Here is a 19,461-nt window from a genome sequence, read left to right as displayed (position 1 = left end):
GATAACTCCTCTTGCCACTATAATTGTTCTGGCATATTCTGCAAGTCCCTAGTGCAATTAGTCAAATGCCTAACCACTTTTCTGTGTAGTGTTTGTATGATCAAGGTAGAGCAGTCAAGTTCTAATCAAGCATTCAGCTTACATTTCTAACAAATTTAAGGTAATAAATTAGTTGGTGCATATTTTTGAAAGTGCCTGACTAATTAGTGCAGAAAATTGAACATTATAACATGAGAAAGGGAGAGTCTAGAAAGTATTTACTAGACACTGGCAAGCACCACATCTTTCATGAAACGTACTGGTTATCTTGTGTGTATCACAAATAAGAGGAGTGGCAGATTCTGCACTTTTCGGTTCTTTGGGGGTGTTTAGCATGGTGTCACTCCCAAGAGGTTGGGAATAAAGTTATGATGATGGTGAAAGTACTACCAGTACACATGTAGGTACAATGCAGTATGTGAGTTCTTGGACAAATCTGTGACCACACATTGAACTCTATATCATGCACCCCTCTATAATGGCAGTGATAAAGGGTAATTAGTTGCAAAACTCTTTACTGTTCCTACCAAATAGAATATGGATACTGTGAAAGGCCTAACTGTTTTATCCCAAAGCTCCTCTGGAGATGCACTGATCAGTGCAGAGATCAAGGTTCTGGCTGGCCATTACTGGCTTTTGAAAATTGAAATTAATTAATTAGCTAATTGAACTGATTGAAACAGTCCAGCTCAGTGAGTTGCAGTTTCCCTTAAAATAACTAGCCTGAAAGGCTGGGTAATCAGGCTCAATGTGATTTATAGGGTCGGGTAGCTAGCAAGAAATGACATTTTGATGATTTGATTCACTTCCTGAAGCTGATCAGTTTTCCCCTGCATGGCTAGATAGACTGTCTGGGAGACCTGACCAGCTGGCACTAGCAGCATCACATACATAGATCAACATGTTTCATTTTGTTTACTCCACCTGTTCTTTCAAACATAACTTCTGTTTTCAACCTCGGTTTCACTTTTTGCAGACAATTAATAGTGTCATGGTCACGTGATAATAAAAGCTGCACGCCTTGCACCGCAAACTCCCACATACCCAATTGCAGTATTTGGACCAAACAATTCATTATTCACACAGGCGCAACCTGCATAGCTGAAACAATGGCGGACTCCGACACTACCAGCAGTTTACCGACCAAGCAGCAAACTATGGTCAGCGATTTAGAAGAAGATGAACGGAGTTGTGTAGTGGTCGTGCTGCAACATCTTCGGCTACTGTTGGTGTACATTAGTGCCCAGGTAGCTATGGCATTGGAAACCTTCTACACTTAGTAAGTTATACTAGTATTGCTAGATATCTTTTGTGCTATTTATAACATGCAGTGCGTATATTACTCTCGGTTCACGATCGTGCACGTGTACGTTTTCACTTTGCAGCCTCGGCTTGCTGGTCGGCTCGTGGCCACTCTCCACTATAATGGTGACCCTGCTGATAGGCGGCGTGTTGTGTACAGGGCTAGCATACTTCAACGAGGACACTAGCTACGATACTTGGATACCAACCACTGCGTCGGCGCTGAATCACCAGGAGTGGGTGCAGGAGCGCTTTCCTGCGGACTATCGTGTCGAGCTGGCTACCTTGTCCATTAGAAATCGCTCAGGAAACTTTGCACAAGATGAATATCTTGCACAAGTAGGTTGCTAAGCTTATATATTATTATATATTTGTAATTGCTCCGTCATTCAATGACGATTAATTCAGCAATTATATTTGTGTATACTACCTAGATAGTTATTTTACATTTACTTTCATAATATTGATCGTATGCACAACAATATTGGCAATTGTAAGTCATGTGACTTAATAGTTCTCTTGAATAGTTATTGTCTACCTTGTGACAGATAAATTTGTTTGTGTGTCATTCTGCTCCCCTTGTTGAGCTGGCATGTGTAGGGCTATTTTGAGTTGTGGCTATTTGCAACTGGAATTAGCTAGTTCAACTGTAAAATCAGCTGTATATAATGAACATGTTTAGGATTGTTAAACTCCAGAAACAATATCGAATTCCCACATGACTGTCCTATTATTAGATGAAATGTCTTGACAGCACCAATTTCCTTGGCAGTATGGTAAGCAGGAAGGTTGGATTAACAACGTTTAATCCACTGCATGGATAGGGAGATTGGCCCAGAGTACTTTCAATCCCAACAGAACACTGCGTGCTTTTTCGCCTTCACTTTCCTAACTGATAACATCATGGCCTCTTATGACTTGCAAAAGTCTAAGGTATGTAGCACCAGCAAAGACTTCTGACAGACTTCCTCTGCATGTGTATGTAGCATGTGAACAACCGGTATTGTTTATACGACTGACTATGGTTGTTTGGCTATTGTATTGTCTAATGGCAATTTTACGAGAGTGATGATCTGCTCAATGGTCTGTTGTTAAACTCTAATAAAGGGGTAATAAGCAAAGTGGGAAATTAGTTACTGTTATCACAGGATATGGAGTAAACTGAATGTAGAGTAATGGCAAATATTCAGCATGCAATACATATGCAGTGTTTGGATTTTAGACATACTGAAAAGTTTAGTGTGTGGCACTTAAACAGATTGCAGTGGCTCAAGCTGAAATACTAAACCTGACTGTTCATTACAATCAGAAGGAATACCGATTTGAAGATATTTGTCACAAGTAAGCCTGATGCTCACGTGCTAGTTGTATAATGCATTATGTTGTAGACCAGACAGTCGTCGTTGCTCATTTGATAGTTTATTAAATGATGTGGTCCGCAATACTGATCCTCACAGAATCAGATCAGAACTTTATTCTGAAGAATCAGTCTTGGGATTGTTTGAATTGTTCAAATCAATTAATCCAGTTGACTTTGATCAGCTGTTCGGCTTAGTAACAGAGGAAAATGGAAAGATCAAATCAATTAGAGCTACAACATTGCAGCTAAGGATTAGTGGAGATCGCAACCTTACCACAGTGGCAGAAAGATGGGAGGATAAGTTTATATCATGGTCTAAGAAGCCTAGAAATGATTCCTTGGATGTCTCTGTGTTCACATCTGATTCGTAAGTCATGTTGGTATGATCATACAATACTTGAACAAGTCTTTATATTTCAGTGTGGAGGAGGAAGCACAACAAGCATTTGGAACTGACACAATTTTGTTGACTGCTGGATATTTCTTAACCTTCTTATACTTTGCAGCTTTTCTGGGAAAATTTAACCGCAAAGAGCACAAAGTTAGTGCTCACATACAGGTAAAATGCCAATTAAAATTTCTCTTTATTGTTCAGGTCTGGATTGCTGTCTTGGGAATACTATGCATTGGATTCACTTTAATGGTGGCTGCTGGATTGGCCAGTTACCTGCGGTTCTCATATGGGCCAGTTCATTCTGTTATACCTTTCTTATTGTTAGGTAAGTGATATCTTCTTGTGCACATGCCTTAAGCTTTTGCCAATAGGAATTGGAGTAGATGATATGTTTGTGATAGTTTCATCTTGGCAGACCAGTAAACCACCTAAAGTACAAAGCACTAGTAAATATTCATACGTTGCTAGATACACTGCAAAATGTCTTGGTGCTGTGGTGAGTGTGTGTGTGTGCGTGCGTGCGTGCGTGCGTGCGTGCGTGCGTGCGTGCGTGCGTGCGTGCGTGTGTGTGGTGAGTGTGTACAGTGTAGTGTGTCATGTCCTCTCCTGATGTGTTGCATCATGCATTTTCCTTATAGGGTGTGTCCATAACTGTTACATCTGTTACTAATGGAATTGCATTTTTTGTTGGAGCTGGCACAGTTCTACCAAGCCTCTCCTCTTTCTGCATCTTCGCTGGCCTAGCCATCTTGTTACTCTTCTTTTACCAAGTTACATTTTTCTCAGCTTTCGTTGTCATAGACTACAAGAGGTAAGGTACCAATGTTATGTTTGACTGTGTCACTGGTATAATGTTACAGGCAGCAAGCTAATCTGGATGCTTTCATTCCTTTTCTCAAACTTCCATCCCCTAAAGTGACCAATGAGGAAAAGCAGGAATGGTTTAAGGTGGGCTCTATCCGAGAACTGTTTAGTAGTCACATCGGAGGGGCATTGGCTGGAACCAACATAATCAGCCGTACAGTACAGGTATATACCATATATTACAAATGGTTTGAGGTGGAAAAGTTTTATGGATTGTCAATTGTGACCGTCTCAGCAAAAACCTGACTTGTTTGCACACCTTCCGAATTTTTTTTCAGCATTATCTGCAGTGTCCAAGGAATGGATCACCAAAGTTTTGGCCTTCTGTGGTGAGTAATAATTTCGATTTTCTCAATACGCATGCTTGTGCGAACAAGTCAGGTTATTGCTGAGACGGTCAAAATTAACCATGAAACTTCTACCATGAATATAGTGGTATTATCCCCAGGTGTACACACTTTTGATCTCAACACTCAGTATAATAAAAAAAAAAACTTTTAAAAATTGCATCTGCCTTGCGGCGCTTATGGGCTCCTGGTAAAACTTTCCCACTGTGAACAATTTTTGCGTGGGAAATGAGATTTAGCAGAATTGTGGAAACGGCTAAATGGTCATTTCCAGATTACGGACAGCCTAAGAGCACTATACTTAAGTAGTGAAGACTCAATAACTGTTTGCTAGTACTGTTAAACACAATGTAGCTAGCTAGAACTCACCACAATTGAAGCGCATGCTCTTTGGAACGCCAATTTCTCCAGTGTAAAACTAGCATCTTAGCATCATAACCACGACATCAGGCAAAATAAATAATCCTTGATCTGCTCTTAAACTATAGCCTCATTAATCTGTCACCTTGCGGCACACTATTCGAAGGGCATGTTACAATAAGCGCCTAGAAAACATTCTCACGTGATTGAAAGAAGACCACGATGACATGCACGTTTACAACACAGAGTTGCAATTAATTTCATGAGAACTTTAAAGAATAAAGAACATTCTAGCAGATGGTTATGTGTAATAATGTATTTTGGCTAGGCGCTTATTGTAACATGCGCTTTGAATACGGTGTGCTGCAAGGTGACAAATCGATGAAGCTATGTACAGTTTAAAAGCAGCTCAAGGATTATCATGTCTAACAAAGTGGTGCTCCAAGAGAATTTTGGTGAGTTCTAGCTAGCGACGTTGTGTTAACAGTACTAGTAAACAGTTATTGAGTCTTCATGCTACTTATGTAAGTGCTCTTAGGTTGTTCATAATCTGGAAATGACAATTTAGCTGTTTCCGCCATTCCACTAAATCTCCTTTCCCTTTTTGCATTGAGATTGTGCCAAACCATCATTAATCATTACATTACTGTGGTTAATTGTACTGTTATTTAATTACCCTTAGTTTGCACAGATGGACATGAGTATAATTGTTGGTCAAATCTCTTACAGCTGTTAGTCATCTTCTTGGCCTTGGTGATGATTGCGTTTTGTTCATATGGCTGCTACAAGTTGGAGACAGAGATTGAGTATAAGTGGCTATTCCCTCCAGACTCGTATGCAGTCAAGTTCATTGATCAGCGTGTAGTGGTATGTAGTAGTGTACTAACCTACCTAACTTGGTGACTAAGTTTTGAATGCCAAATTATGTGCTATAAAAATTTTTTGTAGTGGAAATTTCAAAAAGCAAATAGGGATTGCTGACAAAAGCAAAAGAACAAGAAAGGATCGCTATGTAATCAAGTCCCTATTTTAACTCTCTACTGGTCACAGAATTATAGTTACATAAATGCTCCATTCATCCTTTTGAGTTGAGTCAAAAATAGGAATTCGTGCTTTATATTACCACCTGCGCAACTCCTTCTTGTTTTATCTTTTGAAATTTCCAATTTTTATTCATCTAGTTTGTGTACTTTTTATTAGTCCAGTAATGGATTTATTTTGTTGATAATGAGGATTGTTTTAGATGCAGCAATTTTGCATTTTATGTACAGTTAATACACATGAAACTGCAATGTATAGATCTATACAAAGTCTCTTAATATGAACTAGAATTTATAATACTAGTGACTTTCATAGCTGTCAGGTTCAGTGTATGTTTTGTTGTTATCATACACTTGACTACATTATTATTATGTGACTGCTCTATTAGAGTAGTTAGATAGTTCACCCATGTACATTAAGCATGGAATGAAAAAGCCCACAAAATCTTCAGCATAAATTAAACTTCCTGCACTATAGTATATCTAATCCAAAACAGCCAAGCTGTAAAAAAAGTGTGCGGCCCTCAGAAAGGCTATGGTGAAAAAAGATGTGAAATCCAAGGTGGCGGCCAAGAAATGGCTGTGATGGTAGGTTAATGGTAAAAATTTTAATAACGACAATTCAGGTGAATTTTTGTGAAGTGGCACAAAAATTCACCTGAATTGTCGTTATTAAAATTTTTACCATTAACCTACCATCACAGCCATTTCTTGGCCGCCACCTTGGATTTCACATCTTTTTTCACCATAGCCTTTCTGAGGGCCGCACACTTTTTTTACAGCTTGGCTGTTTTGGATTAGATTTCATTTCTTTTTGTATTTGTATACCCCAAAGCCGGCCTATGGCCAGCTTTGGGACATTTTTAACCTATGCTTTTTTCTTTACTACAGGAAGAAGAAAAGATGAAGTAGATGTACTTTAAATATTTTATCAGTAAATGTACAAATTATATATACTGTATAATACATATGTGACCGGATTTGCGAAAAGGGGTCTTCCACTCACATCCAATTTGCCAACTTCGACAATTGATAACTTCAGATTGGAAAGAGCTATTGCCTTGAATTTTGGACAGTGGTGAGCACCACTATAGCTGAATACGTGGTGAAATTTTCAGGTTAATATGTTACTTGAACACTGAGTTATGGCTCCAACGGTTACGGAATTGGATGTGCGTGGAAGACCCCTTTTCGCAAATCCGGTCACATAATATTATATTGATTACAGAAATCTCCATGGTGGTTTCTTTGTAACTGAACACTCTACAAGGTGACTTCTTCTAATTGCTCTCTCTACAGAGTGAATTGTTTGTAGCTGAACGATCTACAAGGTAACTTCTTCTAGCTGATCTCTCTACAGGGTGATGTGTTTGTAGCTGAATTCTGTATAGGTGATTTGTTTGCAGCTGAGCTCTTACAGAATGGTTTCTTTGTAGCTGAACTCTCTAAAAGGTAACTTCTTCTAACTGATCTTTCTACAGGGCAATTTGTTTCTGGCAGAATTTTCTACAGGGTGATTTCTTTGCAGCTTAACTCTGTACATGGTGGTTTCTTTGTAGCTGAACTCTCTACAAGGTAATTTCTTCTAGCTGATCTCTCTACAAGGAGATTTGTTTGTAGCTGAACTATCTACAAGGTACTTCTTATAGCTGATCTCTCTACAGGGTGATTTGTTCGTAGTTGAATTCTGTACAGTTCTTATAGCTGATCTCTCTACAGGGTGATTTGTTCGTAGTTGAATTCTGTACAGGTGATTTGTTTGCAGCTGAGCTCTTTACAAATGGTTTCTTTGTAGCTGAACTTTCTCCAAGGTAACTTCTTTTAACTGATCTTTTTACAGGGTGATTTGTTTGTAGCTGAACTATCTACAAGGTAATTTCTTCTAGCTGATCTCTCTACAGGGTGATTTGTTTGTAGCTGAATTCTGTACAAGTGATTTGTTTGCAGCTGAGCTCTTTACAGAATGGTTTCTTTGTAGCTGAACTCTCTACAGGGTGATTTGTTTGTAGCTGAAATCCCTACAAGGTAACTTCTTCTAGCTGATCTTTCTACAAGGCGATTTGTTTGTAGCTGAGTTCTCTACAGGGTGTTTGTTTGCAGCTGAATTCTCTACATGGTGGTTTCTTTATAGCTGAACTCTCTATAAGGTGACTTCTTCTAACTGATCTCTCTACAGGGTGATTTGTTTGTGGCTGAACTCTCTACAGGTGATTTGTTTGTAGCTGAACTCTCTACAAGGCGATACTTCTAGGTGATCTCTCTACAGGATTCCTTTTTTCTAACTGAACTCTCAACAGGGTGATCTGTTCATAGCTGAACTTTCTACTGGGTGATTTGTTTGCAGCTGAACTCTCTAAATGGTGGTTTCTTTGTAGCTGAACTCTCTACAACGTGACTTCTTCTAGCTGAACTCTCTACAAGGTGACTTGTTTCTAGCTGATCTCTCTACAGGGTGACTTGTTTCTAGCTGAACTCTCTACAGGTGATTTGTTTGTAGCTGAACTCTCTACATGGTGGTTTCGTTGTAGCTGAACTCTCTACAAGGTAACTTCTTCTAGTTGATCTTTTTACACTGCATATTTGTTTGTAGCTGAGTTCTCTACAGGGTGATTTGTTTGCATCTGAACTCTCTACATGGGAGTTTCATTGTAGCTGAACTCTCTACAATGTGACTTCTTCTAGCTGAACTCTCTACAGGGTGACTTGTTTTTAACTGAACTCTCTATAGGTGATTTGTTTGCAGCTGAACTCTCTACATGGTGGTTTCTTTGTAGCTGAACTCTCTACAAGGTAACTTCTTCTAACCGATCTTTCTACAAGGTGACTGAGATTTTTGCAGCTAAACTCTTTACATGGTGGTTGCTTTGTAGCTGAACTCTCTAAAAGGTGACTTCTTCTAGCTGAACTCTCTACAGGATGATTTGTTTGCAGCTGAACTCTCTACGTGGTAGTTTCTTTGTAGCTGAACTCTCTACAATGTGACTTCTTCTAGCTGAACTCTCTACAGGGTGACTTGTTTTTAGCTGATCTCTCTACAGGGTGACTTGTTTCTAGCTGAACTCTCTACAGGTGATTTGTTTGCAGCTGAACTCTCTACATGGTGGTTTCTTTGTAGCTGAACTCTCTACAAGGTAACTTCTTCTAGCTGATCTTTCTACAGGGTGATTTGTTTGTAGCTGAATTCTCTACAGGGTGATTTATTTGCAGCTGAATTCTCTACAAGGTGACTTCTTCTAGCTGAACTCTTAACAGAGTGATTGATTTTTTTGCAGCTGAACTCTTTACATGGTGGTTTCTTTGTAACTGAACTCTCTACAGGGTGATTTGTTTCTAGCTGAACTCTCTATATACAGGGTGATTTGTTTGTAGCTGAACTCTCTACAGGGTGATCTGTTCATAGCTGAACTCCCTATAAGGTAACTTCTTCTAGCTAATCTTTCTACAGGGCGATTTGTTTGTAGCTGAGTTCTCTACAGGGTGATTTGTTTGCAGCTGAACTCTACATGGTAGTTTCTTTGTAGCTCTACAATGTGACTTCTTCTAGCTGAACTCTCTACAAGGTGACTTGTTTCTAGCTGATCTCTCTACAGGGTGACTTGTTTCTAGCTGAACTCTCTACAGGTGATTTTTTTGCAGCTGAACTCTCTACATGGTTTATTTCTTTGTAACTGAACTCCCTGCAAGGTGACTTCTTCTAGCTGATCTCTCTACAGGGAGATTTGTTTGTAGCTTAACTCTCTACAGGTGATTTGTTTGCAGCTGAACTCTCTACATGATGGTTTCTTTGTAGCTGAACTCTCTACAAGGTAATTTCTTCTAGCTGATCTCTCTACAGGCCGATTTGTTTGTAGCTGAACTCTCTACATGATGGTTTCTTTGTAGCTGAACTCTCTACAAGGTGATTTCTTCTATAGCTGATCTTTCTACAGGGTGATTTGTTTGTAGTTGAACTCTCTACATGATAGTTTCTTCATAGCTGAACTCTCTACAAGGTGATTTCTTCTATATCTGAACTTTCTACAGGGTGATTTGTTTGTACCTGAACTATCTACATGATGGTTTCTTTGTAGCTGAACTCTCTACAAGGTAACTTCTTCTAGCTGATCTCTCTACAGGACAATTTGTTTGTACCTGAACTCTCACATGATTGCTTCTTTGAAGCTGAACTCTCTACAAGGTGATTTCTTCTAGCTGATCTTTCTACAGGGTGATTTGTTTGTAGCAGAACTCTCTACAAGGAAACTTCTTCTAGCTGATCTCTCTACAGGGAGATTTGTTTGTAGCTGAACTCTCTATACATGATTTGTTTGCGGCTGAATTCTCTACATGATGGTTTCTTTGTAGCTGAACTCTCTACAAGGTAACTTCTTCTAGCTGATCTCTTTACAGGGTGAATTGTTTGTAGCTGAACGATTTACAAGGTAACTTCTTCTAGCTGATCTCTCTACAGAGTGATTTGTCTGTAGCTGAACTCTCTACAAGGTAACTTCTTCTAGCTGATCTCTCTACAGGATGATTTGTTTGTAGCTGAACTATCTACAAGGTAACTACTTCTAGCTGATCTCTCTACAGGGTGATTTGTTTGTAGCTGAATTCTGTATAGGTGATTTGTTTGCAGCTGAGCTCTTTACAGAATGGTTTCTTTGTAGCTAAACTCTCTACAAGGTAACTTCTTCTAGCTGATGTATCTACAGGGTCACTAGTTTGTAGCTGAATTCTCTACATGGTGGTTTCTTTGTAACTGAACTATCTATAAGGTGACATCTTCTAGCTGATCTTTCAACAGGGTGATTTGTTTGTAACTGAACCCTCTACAAGAAAACTTCTTCTAACTGATGTCTGAACAGGGTGAATTGTTTGTAGCTGAACTCTCTACAGGGTGATTTGTTTGTAGCTGATCTCTATACAGGTTACTTATTTCTAACTGATCTCTTGAATTCTGTTCAGGGTGACTGCTCTATTAAGATGACTGCTCTATTGGAGTATCTCGATCTTGCACCAAGTTGGATTTCGTGTTATAACTCCGTGGCTTTAAGTCTGATTTTTCTACACCATTGAAGAGCCTTTCTAAGATGATAACTCCATCGATTTTCAAAGCATTACCCCAAGTGGTTTATCTGGTAGGCGTGGCAAGCATAATAATAATAATAAATTAGCTAATCTCAATTGCGTAATTGTTACACACTGTTGATTTTTTCGCTGTATCTTCCTGGTTTTTAGCTCGATTTCTTTCAAACCACCAAAGGTTTGAGGTTCAATAGTTAACCTATTCACCCACCGATTTTCAGCTTCTTCCCATACGCGGTTTACCCTGTAGGCGTGACAACATTTTGGTGTTATTTTTCGTGCATAATCGCTCATAACTCTTTGCCTGTTTACGGTATTCCAGCCAAAGTTGGTACAGAGATGCGCCTTTATACCCCCCCTTCTGTGTGCCAAATTTCAAGGCAATCGGATAACGCGTTCGCGTTTTATAGCAGTTTTTGTAAGTGTGCGAAAAGAGGAAGAAAAATAAGAAGAAAAAAAAAAAAAAACGAAGAAACTAAGCCAATTTTTGAAGTCGCATATCTCAGGAATGCCTGAAGCGATTTCGCTCAAATTTGGAATGTGGAGTACTGAAGTTGGAGGGAATATACACAGCAAAATTTGTCTTGTTTCATCAAGGCAGCACAGAGCTACGGAGGTGCGAAAATTGCGTTTTCTTTCTTCCTGTCAATATACTCACGGGGTTGCGCACTGGCTTCTTGGGCCGCACGACACACTACCGTGTGTCTTGATTCACGAATCCTCAAAAACATTTAATAACTCACGGATGCCATTACACACGATCTTGAAATTTGGCTCATTTGTAGTACTGCTTGACCCGCTAACAATGTTTCAAAATCTTTTTGTTCAAATGTTTGACATAATATTTACGGCCAATCAAAATTTTTGCAATACATTTCGTATGGGGAAGCCATATAAACACAGTGTCCATTACAGCCCTTTCCCGAACTTGTAATGGAGCCAAACCATACATGTCTGTTGTTGACACCTTTGCTGTTACCAATAATCATCTGGTTGGCTAAAATGTTAACTCTGTTGAGAAAAAATCCACTTTAAATTTTTTGCTGTTTTTCAGGGTTCAGCTCAACGTGAACATACTATAGGAATGCTCTAGAAGCTTGGAATGCCACTGGTCAGCTAGTGATGCTACGGGTGTCTAAATAAATTCCATCATATGGTGGTCGTGACGATGAGTAGCATAGGGCATAACATGTTTTGTAATGCGTAATATATTACTTAATGCAGTAACACATTGCAGTGGCGGTAATGAGTAATAACAAGAGTTCATAATATAAAGAGGGAGTATAAACTCTTGGTAATAAGTAATATATTATTTTTTAAAAGTAGTGGCCCAACACTGGCAGTGAGTAGGATATAATTATCCGTCTCACTGCCATGGTAGGATGAATTGCCAATAGCATCACTTTGTAAGCATTCTGCAACTTGTGCTGTATGTTGTTGTAGTCCCTACTTAACCTGTAGCGGACACTGCATAGCTCAAAATAACAGCCTGTTATCTGTCATTTTCCGTGGGTGGCTGCAATCACAGTAAAAATTTCAAACTCATAGCTTTTTATCTTCCCAAGCTATACTGGATTGAAATGTTTAAAATCATGTATTTTCACAATCTACTCATGTGTGTACATTAACAGTTTTTCCAAATTAGGTCACATATTATGAATTATAAAAAGAGTATGAACAAAATGGCAGTTTTGTCTGAAATATACATACTGTTTCCTTTTCATTTGATACTCACTCGTGGACCTATACTCATTGCAAAATTAATTAAGAGGGTTCTGATGATGTTTTACAAGGTGGTTTTTAGGTGTGCGTTCTATTAGAAAAAAAACATTGGCAATCTCCAGCATGAACCCACTAACGTGGTTCATACATAATATTATGCCCACAAACAGTATCACTATGGTAATGGGTGTACATGAGTGTATTTATAATGTATTTTAAAGCGTGCATACACCCAGAATTGTGCATAGTTCATCTATATTAAGTGTTTTCTGTGTAGTTTTTCCCTAGGGCAGGCTTCGAGGTGAACGTGTACACTGGAAAAGTGGATTATTTCAGCCACCAGCCAGAATTGCATCTTCTCAACCACACACTTTATACTGATCCCACATTACGGAAAGGCTTAAATGCTGTTACCTTCTGGTTTGACAAGTTTATAGGCTGGGCTTCTATACATCGAGAGTACAAGTCTTTTCTGACATACGTAGACTTTAACAGTTCAACCTTGTCATTTCCAACACAACATCAGACTCAGAATGCTATATTGGAGGCACAGCTGGGTAGACTACCCATTATTGTAAACAGTACTCAATTCTATTTCCTCCTTTGTGAATTTTTAAATAATAGTTTGAGTTCAGCTGAAGTGAGAAGTGATGTTGTTAAACAACAAGATGCAACTGGCAGCTGTGGGAGCTGTTGTCTGGTGGTCAGTAAACCCTATAATATTAATCTGGTGTTTTTAGTTGTTGTATTGTAGGCTACTAGAGGCCATGCTACATTTGTACCACTGAATGGGACGAGCCAGGAGTTGTGGGCAATGGAAGGATTAAGGAGTCGTGTACATGCCATTCTCTTTTCTCGTGAACGAGCTTTTGCTTACACAGATATCTTTCTTAGCTGGGAAACTAATTATGTCATCGAGGATGAGCTAATCAGAAATCTAATAATAGCAACTGTGGTGATATTCTTCATTACATTAATATTAGTGGCTAACTGGCTAGTTGCAGTACTTGTCCTGTTGTGTGTTGCCCTCACAATGGTGAGCTACAACATGTGGGGTGGGTGTGGCTATCTACATGATGCATTTCTCCACTGCAGGTGGACATAGCTGGGTCTCTGTATTTTTGGGGGCTAAGTATCAACACTGTCACTGCAATACTGTTAGTTCTGGTGGTTGGTTTGTCTGTGGATTATGCTGCACATGTGGCACATGCATTCATGAGAGCTACTGGCACTAGGAAAGGTAAGCTGCAATCCTGTGTAGAGTGTTAGGCACTGAGCCCCACCCATTTGGTTATTGCAGAAAGAGTACGCACTACACTGGCAGAAGTTGGACCTCCAGTACTGAATGGAGGAATATCCACTTTGTTGGCTTTTATTCTACTGGCATTTTCGGAGGGGTATGTATTTCAGGCTTTCTTCAAGGTAAGGGTCCAGTGGGATAATTGCTATTATGATTCACTGTTAATACCATACCTGTTTCACTGCCCATACAAAAGTCTCAATAGTAGCAGTGAAATTTATCCCGTATTTCACTGGTAGCAGTGAAAAAGTTGTAATTGCAATTTCATTGGCTAGAATTTATGTTAACAATGTAGCGCCAAATCGCGTGTTTAGTACAGTGACAAATTGCGTACATAGCAACGCTAATGCACAGCATGGGTATATGCAGCGAGTATGGTATTAACTGGGAATAGCATGGGTAGCAGTGAAATTTGGGATAAATACCACTCTTGTTGTATTGGAAATTTATCCCCTTTTCCAATACAACACTCATGGTATTTATCCCAAATTTCACTGCTACCCATGCTATTACTAGTACAAATTAACCAGCCATATTAGCTTGTTAGCTAACAGAACAGGTGGTTCAAGAGGGCGTTATGTAGGTACGTGCTGTAGGTAGATCTGCGACCACGGTCAAAGTCTTGACTGACCGAAATTTCACTTTTAAGAGGCTTTTTCAATCTTTGACTGGTGACTTAATGACGATATTTCAGTACTTTTCAATTGTGGGTTGGAAATTTTACCCTTGCATGGATTTGGTGGCCTTGACCTTTGACTTAGATTGCGGTCACAGGTCTACCTACAGTGAGTGCCTGTATGTCACTCCTTTGTGGTTATATTCAGTTGGATGCTTCTTGTTTATGTAATGGGTTGGGAGGATGTAGTGTACAGCAGCTGGTTGTGTGTGAATCTTACTGAAACATTGTGCTACTATAAAGGATGCATGCTTACTGTAGTTGTACACTAACTTGTTTCTTTGATGCTCATATACTGAAGGATTGTATTTTTACTACAGGTGTTCATAGGTGTGGTTCTGTTTGGGCTATTCCATGGCCTGGTGTTGTTGCCAGTGTTACTCGGCCTGATTGGACCTGGAAGTCATAACTTGCACTTCAAGAAGAGTGACTTAATTCGTCAGTTGGAGATTGATGACAATTTTTGTGAACGGGAAGCAGATGGTGTATTGGACTTTATTGATATTCCGTTTGATGTGGATACTTATGAACATCAAGCAAAAATGGCATCAATTAGTGAACAAATTTCACCCATTGCATCTCCAGAGGAAGTTAAATCCTACTTAAAGCAAAGTAGTGTCCCATTAAATTTATCAAATCTGTATCCATCAGAAAACCCAGGCCACAAGCAACTTAACATTGTACAAGAGAGCTGTGTATAGTCAAAGCTATTAAGTAAATAAATTGTACCTGTCATGTATATAACAAGTCCATTTCTCCACATGTTCAATGAATCATATTTATAATTTGTATGATGTGATTTGAGTGTTAATATTTCATGAATTGACTGATAATTGTGGTAGAGGTCTGAGGGGTTGGTCCGGACTATACTCCACCTGTGGACATTGCTTCTGCAGTTTTGTGACTGCTTCCCTGAATGGTGTAGTTTAGTAAAAGGTGCACACACATGCAAGTTTGAGTCGAACCTTGAGACACCACAACAACAATAGATAGTTAGCTGTTTCAGGTTGTTGCAATTCCGACGTAGCAGCCTTAGTGCAATATCCCTAATGAAGTACACAGTATTAGTAACACTAAATGACTACAAGAGTATCCTAATAGAGCATACAACTCAAATACTCTAACAGAGCAACCACATGAGAATTCTGGTATACTTAATAGGCCACAAACTTTATTGGTTTCTCATTCCAGGTCAGTGGACTCTGTAATAGACAGCATGTCTCAGAATACATCTTGGAAAAGTCTTTTTAGTTGGCCACTAACTAGCACTACTTGTACCAAATTTGTTGATGCAGGCCGGAATGAGAAAGTTATTGATAAAGTTCAGGTGACCCTATTTGCATGTAACTAACGTTATATTAGAGCTAGAGTAGTTGAGTATGGATAGGTAGGGGCTATGCTGGGCCAGGTACTTGACAGAAGTATCAGTCAACTGTAAATACATCACATTATAAATTGGATTCAGAAACAACAGCAAGCATACTCGATAGCAGCCAGCAACAGATAATGATCTCAACATGCGACAGTGGAATACAATAGCCTTGACAGTAGCATCAGTTATGTTTTCACATTCAGACAAGTCAAGCAGCTCAAGTGAGGGAAGATTGACCAGCATTTTCTGATGAATAATTCACGCATGTGCCATAAATAACTCTAAATCTCTAACAACTTACTTCCATTCCCAAGTCGGTAATCTCAGAACACTCAGCAAGGATGAGACTCCGAAACTGTGGATTATGACCCAGTGCAGATACACCCTAAGTAGGAGTTATATATTTATTTATTTAGTGTGCGTGTGTATGTGGTGATGTAACTCACTTGATCTGTGAGACAACAGCCAGTGAGGTCAAGTGATATCAGTGATGGCATGTGACCCATCAGCTCCACTCCTGCATCAGTAATGTGCTCACAGTAGCAGAAACTGACATAGACCAAAGAACGACACCTACCCAACAGCATGACAACTATGTTAGTAACAATGATAGTAGCTACAAATAATGCATACACACTGCACACACACATACTGTATATGACTGCACATTTACACACACACCTCATGCACACGCACACACACCTCTGTGATATTCTTAATAGAGTCACATCACTGACTTTGAAACAGTTTGTAACATTCAGTTCTTGAATGCTTGTACCTGAGGCACTTTCAATAATGTGGCGTACTCCAAGGTCTGTCACCCTTGAAGAGAATGTGTCTAGCTGATCTATTAACATGTTTAATTAATCCTTACCTAATGCAGTCTGCAATGTTTATCATCTGCAGCTGCTTCAGAGTGCCAAGTGACTTCATTCCATGATCTGTTATCCGTGAACAGCCAGCCAAGTAAATATGTCTTAAATCACGACACACCTTGCCCAAAGCTCTCAGTGACATATCAGATATCAACATGTTATCTGTGCAAAAGAATATAAATCTGCATTGCTATAGAAGTTCCTTCCTTACTCTCAATTTTGATAGACCGTAATTTCTTTGACTGAATGGCCAGCCTCTTCACGGAGTGATCAGTGATACAGGAGCCACCAAGAATGGAGAGATGGCGTAGTGTGGTACAATGGTTTACTAATGCCAAGATAAGATCATCATCAAGGTCTGGAATGTCATCAAGATTCAGAATATTGATCACCGGGCAGCCTCGCCCTATATACTTCATACAATCTGCCGTCAGCTTTATGAAAAATGGAGGATACATGCAGCATATTCCATTGGACTACTGGGTACCTGTGTGCAGCCTGACAGGTCAAGGTGAACCAACTTGCGACAGCCCTTCCCAACTGATATATAATGGAGACCCTTACTAGTAAACTTTGTGCAGTAGGCTAAGCTAAGGTATCGAAGGTTTGTACAGTACCTGACACAATGAAGTCTTAGTAATCAGTTTTAGAGGACACATTTTTGCTTACTTAGATAAGGCAATTAAGGTAGCATCAGTTGCTAGACAGTAAGACAGGTTAAGGTAGAGTAGACCAACACAGCCAGTAGCAATACTCCTTATTCCCTCATCATCTAGTTTGCCGTATTCAGACAAATTGAGGTCTTGGAGGTTCCTGCACTCTCCAATGTGCTGCAGTGCACCTTCTGTTAGCATGTGGCAGCCACGCAGGTTGAGGTGTCCAAGAAACGGACGACACTTGTTTATGAGTCGCAGCAGCACTAAATCTGTAACACTGAGAAAATCAGTAGGAGGTCAACTCCAATACACATTGTATCATCCTCACTCACTGGTTCTTAGCAACTGACAAGTTTACCTGTAAATCAACAGCAACTAAAAACCCATACTCTAGTCCATGATAACATACGTTACTCCACACAGCAGGATCTTCAGTGATTTCTTTCCATGTTCGACACACTCTAGCACATCTACATACTCCCTTGATCCCAGTAAAAGTAATGATCTATGGAAATCAGTGCATTATCACAGTATGGGTGTTGTGCAGTCACCACCTTCACTGCTACATTGCGAGGAATAAGTGACACATAATCTTGTCCCTCAGGATAATACCACTCTTCGTCCTCTCCTGGTTCGTTGCCCTCTCCATATTCTCTACTCTACAAGGTGAACAATGAAGATGACTGGGAGAGCAGCAACTACTAACTTTAAACCACTTGTTAGTTTGGGCTGATTGCTGAGCAGACTCTTGCCATGCCAGTAGGACTACCTTCATGATCCGGCGGCAGTTTAATCGCCTTAACTTGGCCTCTCCAGCTACAACCATACACCATAATTAGCTGTTTGTTTGTTTTATGTAAATGAAACATTTTGTTGTCATTATTTGGGATGCACATTTTCATTAAACTGATTTAAAGAAACTAGTCACACTACACAAGCCAGCAGCAGTCTTACTAGTCTAGTTTGAACTGCAAGATACTTACAAAAACTGCGTGTTTTATTAGAGTACTGCAAGTATTGCATGACATACCAAGAACTCTTTTCATTTTTCTTTTGGTGTATGCCTGCAATGATTAAGTGCCTGAATACTTTGATTAAAAGAAATTGATGAACCTTCCATTTGCCAAAGAGACGTTGAAGCACAGTGTGACTGTGTTGTATGACAGCCATGTTCCTTTTTCTCTCTTCCTCTTCTCGTTCCCACTGCATAAGAGCATGAAAGTCCTTCCAGGCTCTGCATAACCAAATAGTGTGATAGCGTAACATGATGGATTGATTTCTTACTGAAAATAAAACTTGAAAATGTTGTACTTCATAAACTCATATGCTTTCTCATACATTTCTGGTGTTGGCTGAATAGAGAGCAATTAACCAAAGTAGGACAGTTCACAAGTACATACTTGTGAATTCTCATCGTCTCCAAAAAAGCTGGTGGATATCATTGGCCTGCGTGCTGGCCGCATACCAGGCGCCACAAAGGAATCCCTGGTGGCATAGTAACAACTTATTGAACAACATTGACACATGAAGTGTTGAAAAGTTTAAAAATCAACAAAACAACTAGAGGACATAGATAAGTACAGCTACACCGACGAGGTATAAAATTTGCAAAGTAGTATTTTTGCACAAAATCTACTGCACAGTATATTATAAATGCTCATACCACGAGAGATCGTCGTGTTGTCCCGCCTTTAGCTCCCGCAACTTGTCAGCAATGAACTGGTACGGGTCCAAGGAGGGGTCTCGCACGCACATCACCGTTACACCAGTGATCAAAGCCTACACGAAAAACAGTGACTGTGTGAGTAGCAGATAACTGTACAAACAAATGGTGCTACTTAAGAATCCATACAGGAACGCACTGAAGTACTTCAGCACGTGTTAGCTATACTTACTTCAAACACTCTCGGAATACGGTGTGTGCGTAAATAATTCCTCAGATCTTTTGGGTAAGCCTGTAAAGACACCAGTGACTCCATTATGCAATCACCACCCGAGTCACCACCTTATTGCCAAGGAAACAAAAATCATTTCCTTTCATAATTAGACATATTTGCAGTTTATACGGTACTGTGACGCATGGAAAA

At 39.6% G+C, this 19,461-nt stretch overlaps 2 protein-coding genes across 3 annotated transcripts; one reads left to right on the top strand and one right to left on the bottom strand.

The window, feature by feature from the left end:
- Window positions 1–952: 952 nt before the first annotated feature.
- Window positions 953–15,308, top strand: LOC136260625 (patched domain-containing protein 3-like). The gene is made up of 15 exons (XM_066054431.1): window positions 953–1,318; window positions 1,425–1,680; window positions 2,600–2,682; window positions 2,730–3,068; window positions 3,122–3,242; window positions 3,297–3,420; window positions 3,467–3,591; window positions 3,734–3,906; window positions 3,956–4,124; window positions 5,396–5,533; window positions 12,773–13,198; window positions 13,250–13,531; window positions 13,591–13,735; window positions 13,796–13,917; window positions 14,792–15,308. Exons 1-15 carry the CDS (start codon window positions 1,149–1,151, stop codon window positions 15,170–15,172), a joined length of 3,054 nt encoding a protein of 1,017 aa, XP_065910503.1. The 5' UTR covers window positions 953–1,148; the 3' UTR covers window positions 15,173–15,308.
- On the bottom strand, window positions 15,164–19,395 carry LOC136260626 (F-box and leucine-rich repeat protein 13-like). Of its 2 annotated transcripts, none has more exons than XM_066054433.1 (21): window positions 19,270–19,395; window positions 19,038–19,153; window positions 18,775–18,859; window positions 18,659–18,726; window positions 18,488–18,608; window positions 18,405–18,438; window positions 18,081–18,190; window positions 17,929–18,033; window positions 17,784–17,879; window positions 17,707–17,732; window positions 17,388–17,651; window positions 17,206–17,335; window positions 16,930–17,152; window positions 16,718–16,880; window positions 16,525–16,665; window positions 16,290–16,416; window positions 16,145–16,228; window positions 15,955–16,089; window positions 15,824–15,903; window positions 15,437–15,517; window positions 15,164–15,383 (listed from the first exon to the last, which is right to left on the bottom strand). In XM_066054433.1, the coding sequence occupies exons 1-21, from the start codon at window positions 19,351–19,353 to the stop codon at window positions 15,287–15,289; spliced, it is 2,370 nt and encodes a 789-aa protein (XP_065910505.1). In that variant the 5' UTR covers window positions 19,354–19,395; the 3' UTR covers window positions 15,164–15,286. The 2 variants fall into 2 exon arrangements, with proteins under 2 accessions (XP_065910505.1, XP_065910506.1); XM_066054434.1 differs by having other exon boundaries at window positions 16,546–16,665.
- Between the last annotated feature and the right edge of the window lie 66 nt (window positions 19,396–19,461).

This window comes from Dysidea avara, chromosome 7, assembly GCF_963678975.1.
Source record: "Dysidea avara chromosome 7, odDysAvar1.4, whole genome shotgun sequence".
NCBI lineage: Eukaryota > Metazoa > Porifera > Demospongiae > Dictyoceratida > Dysideidae > Dysidea > Dysidea avara.
Note: the sequence above shows the minus strand (reverse complement) of the source record. Positions and strands in the feature narration are given on the sequence as shown.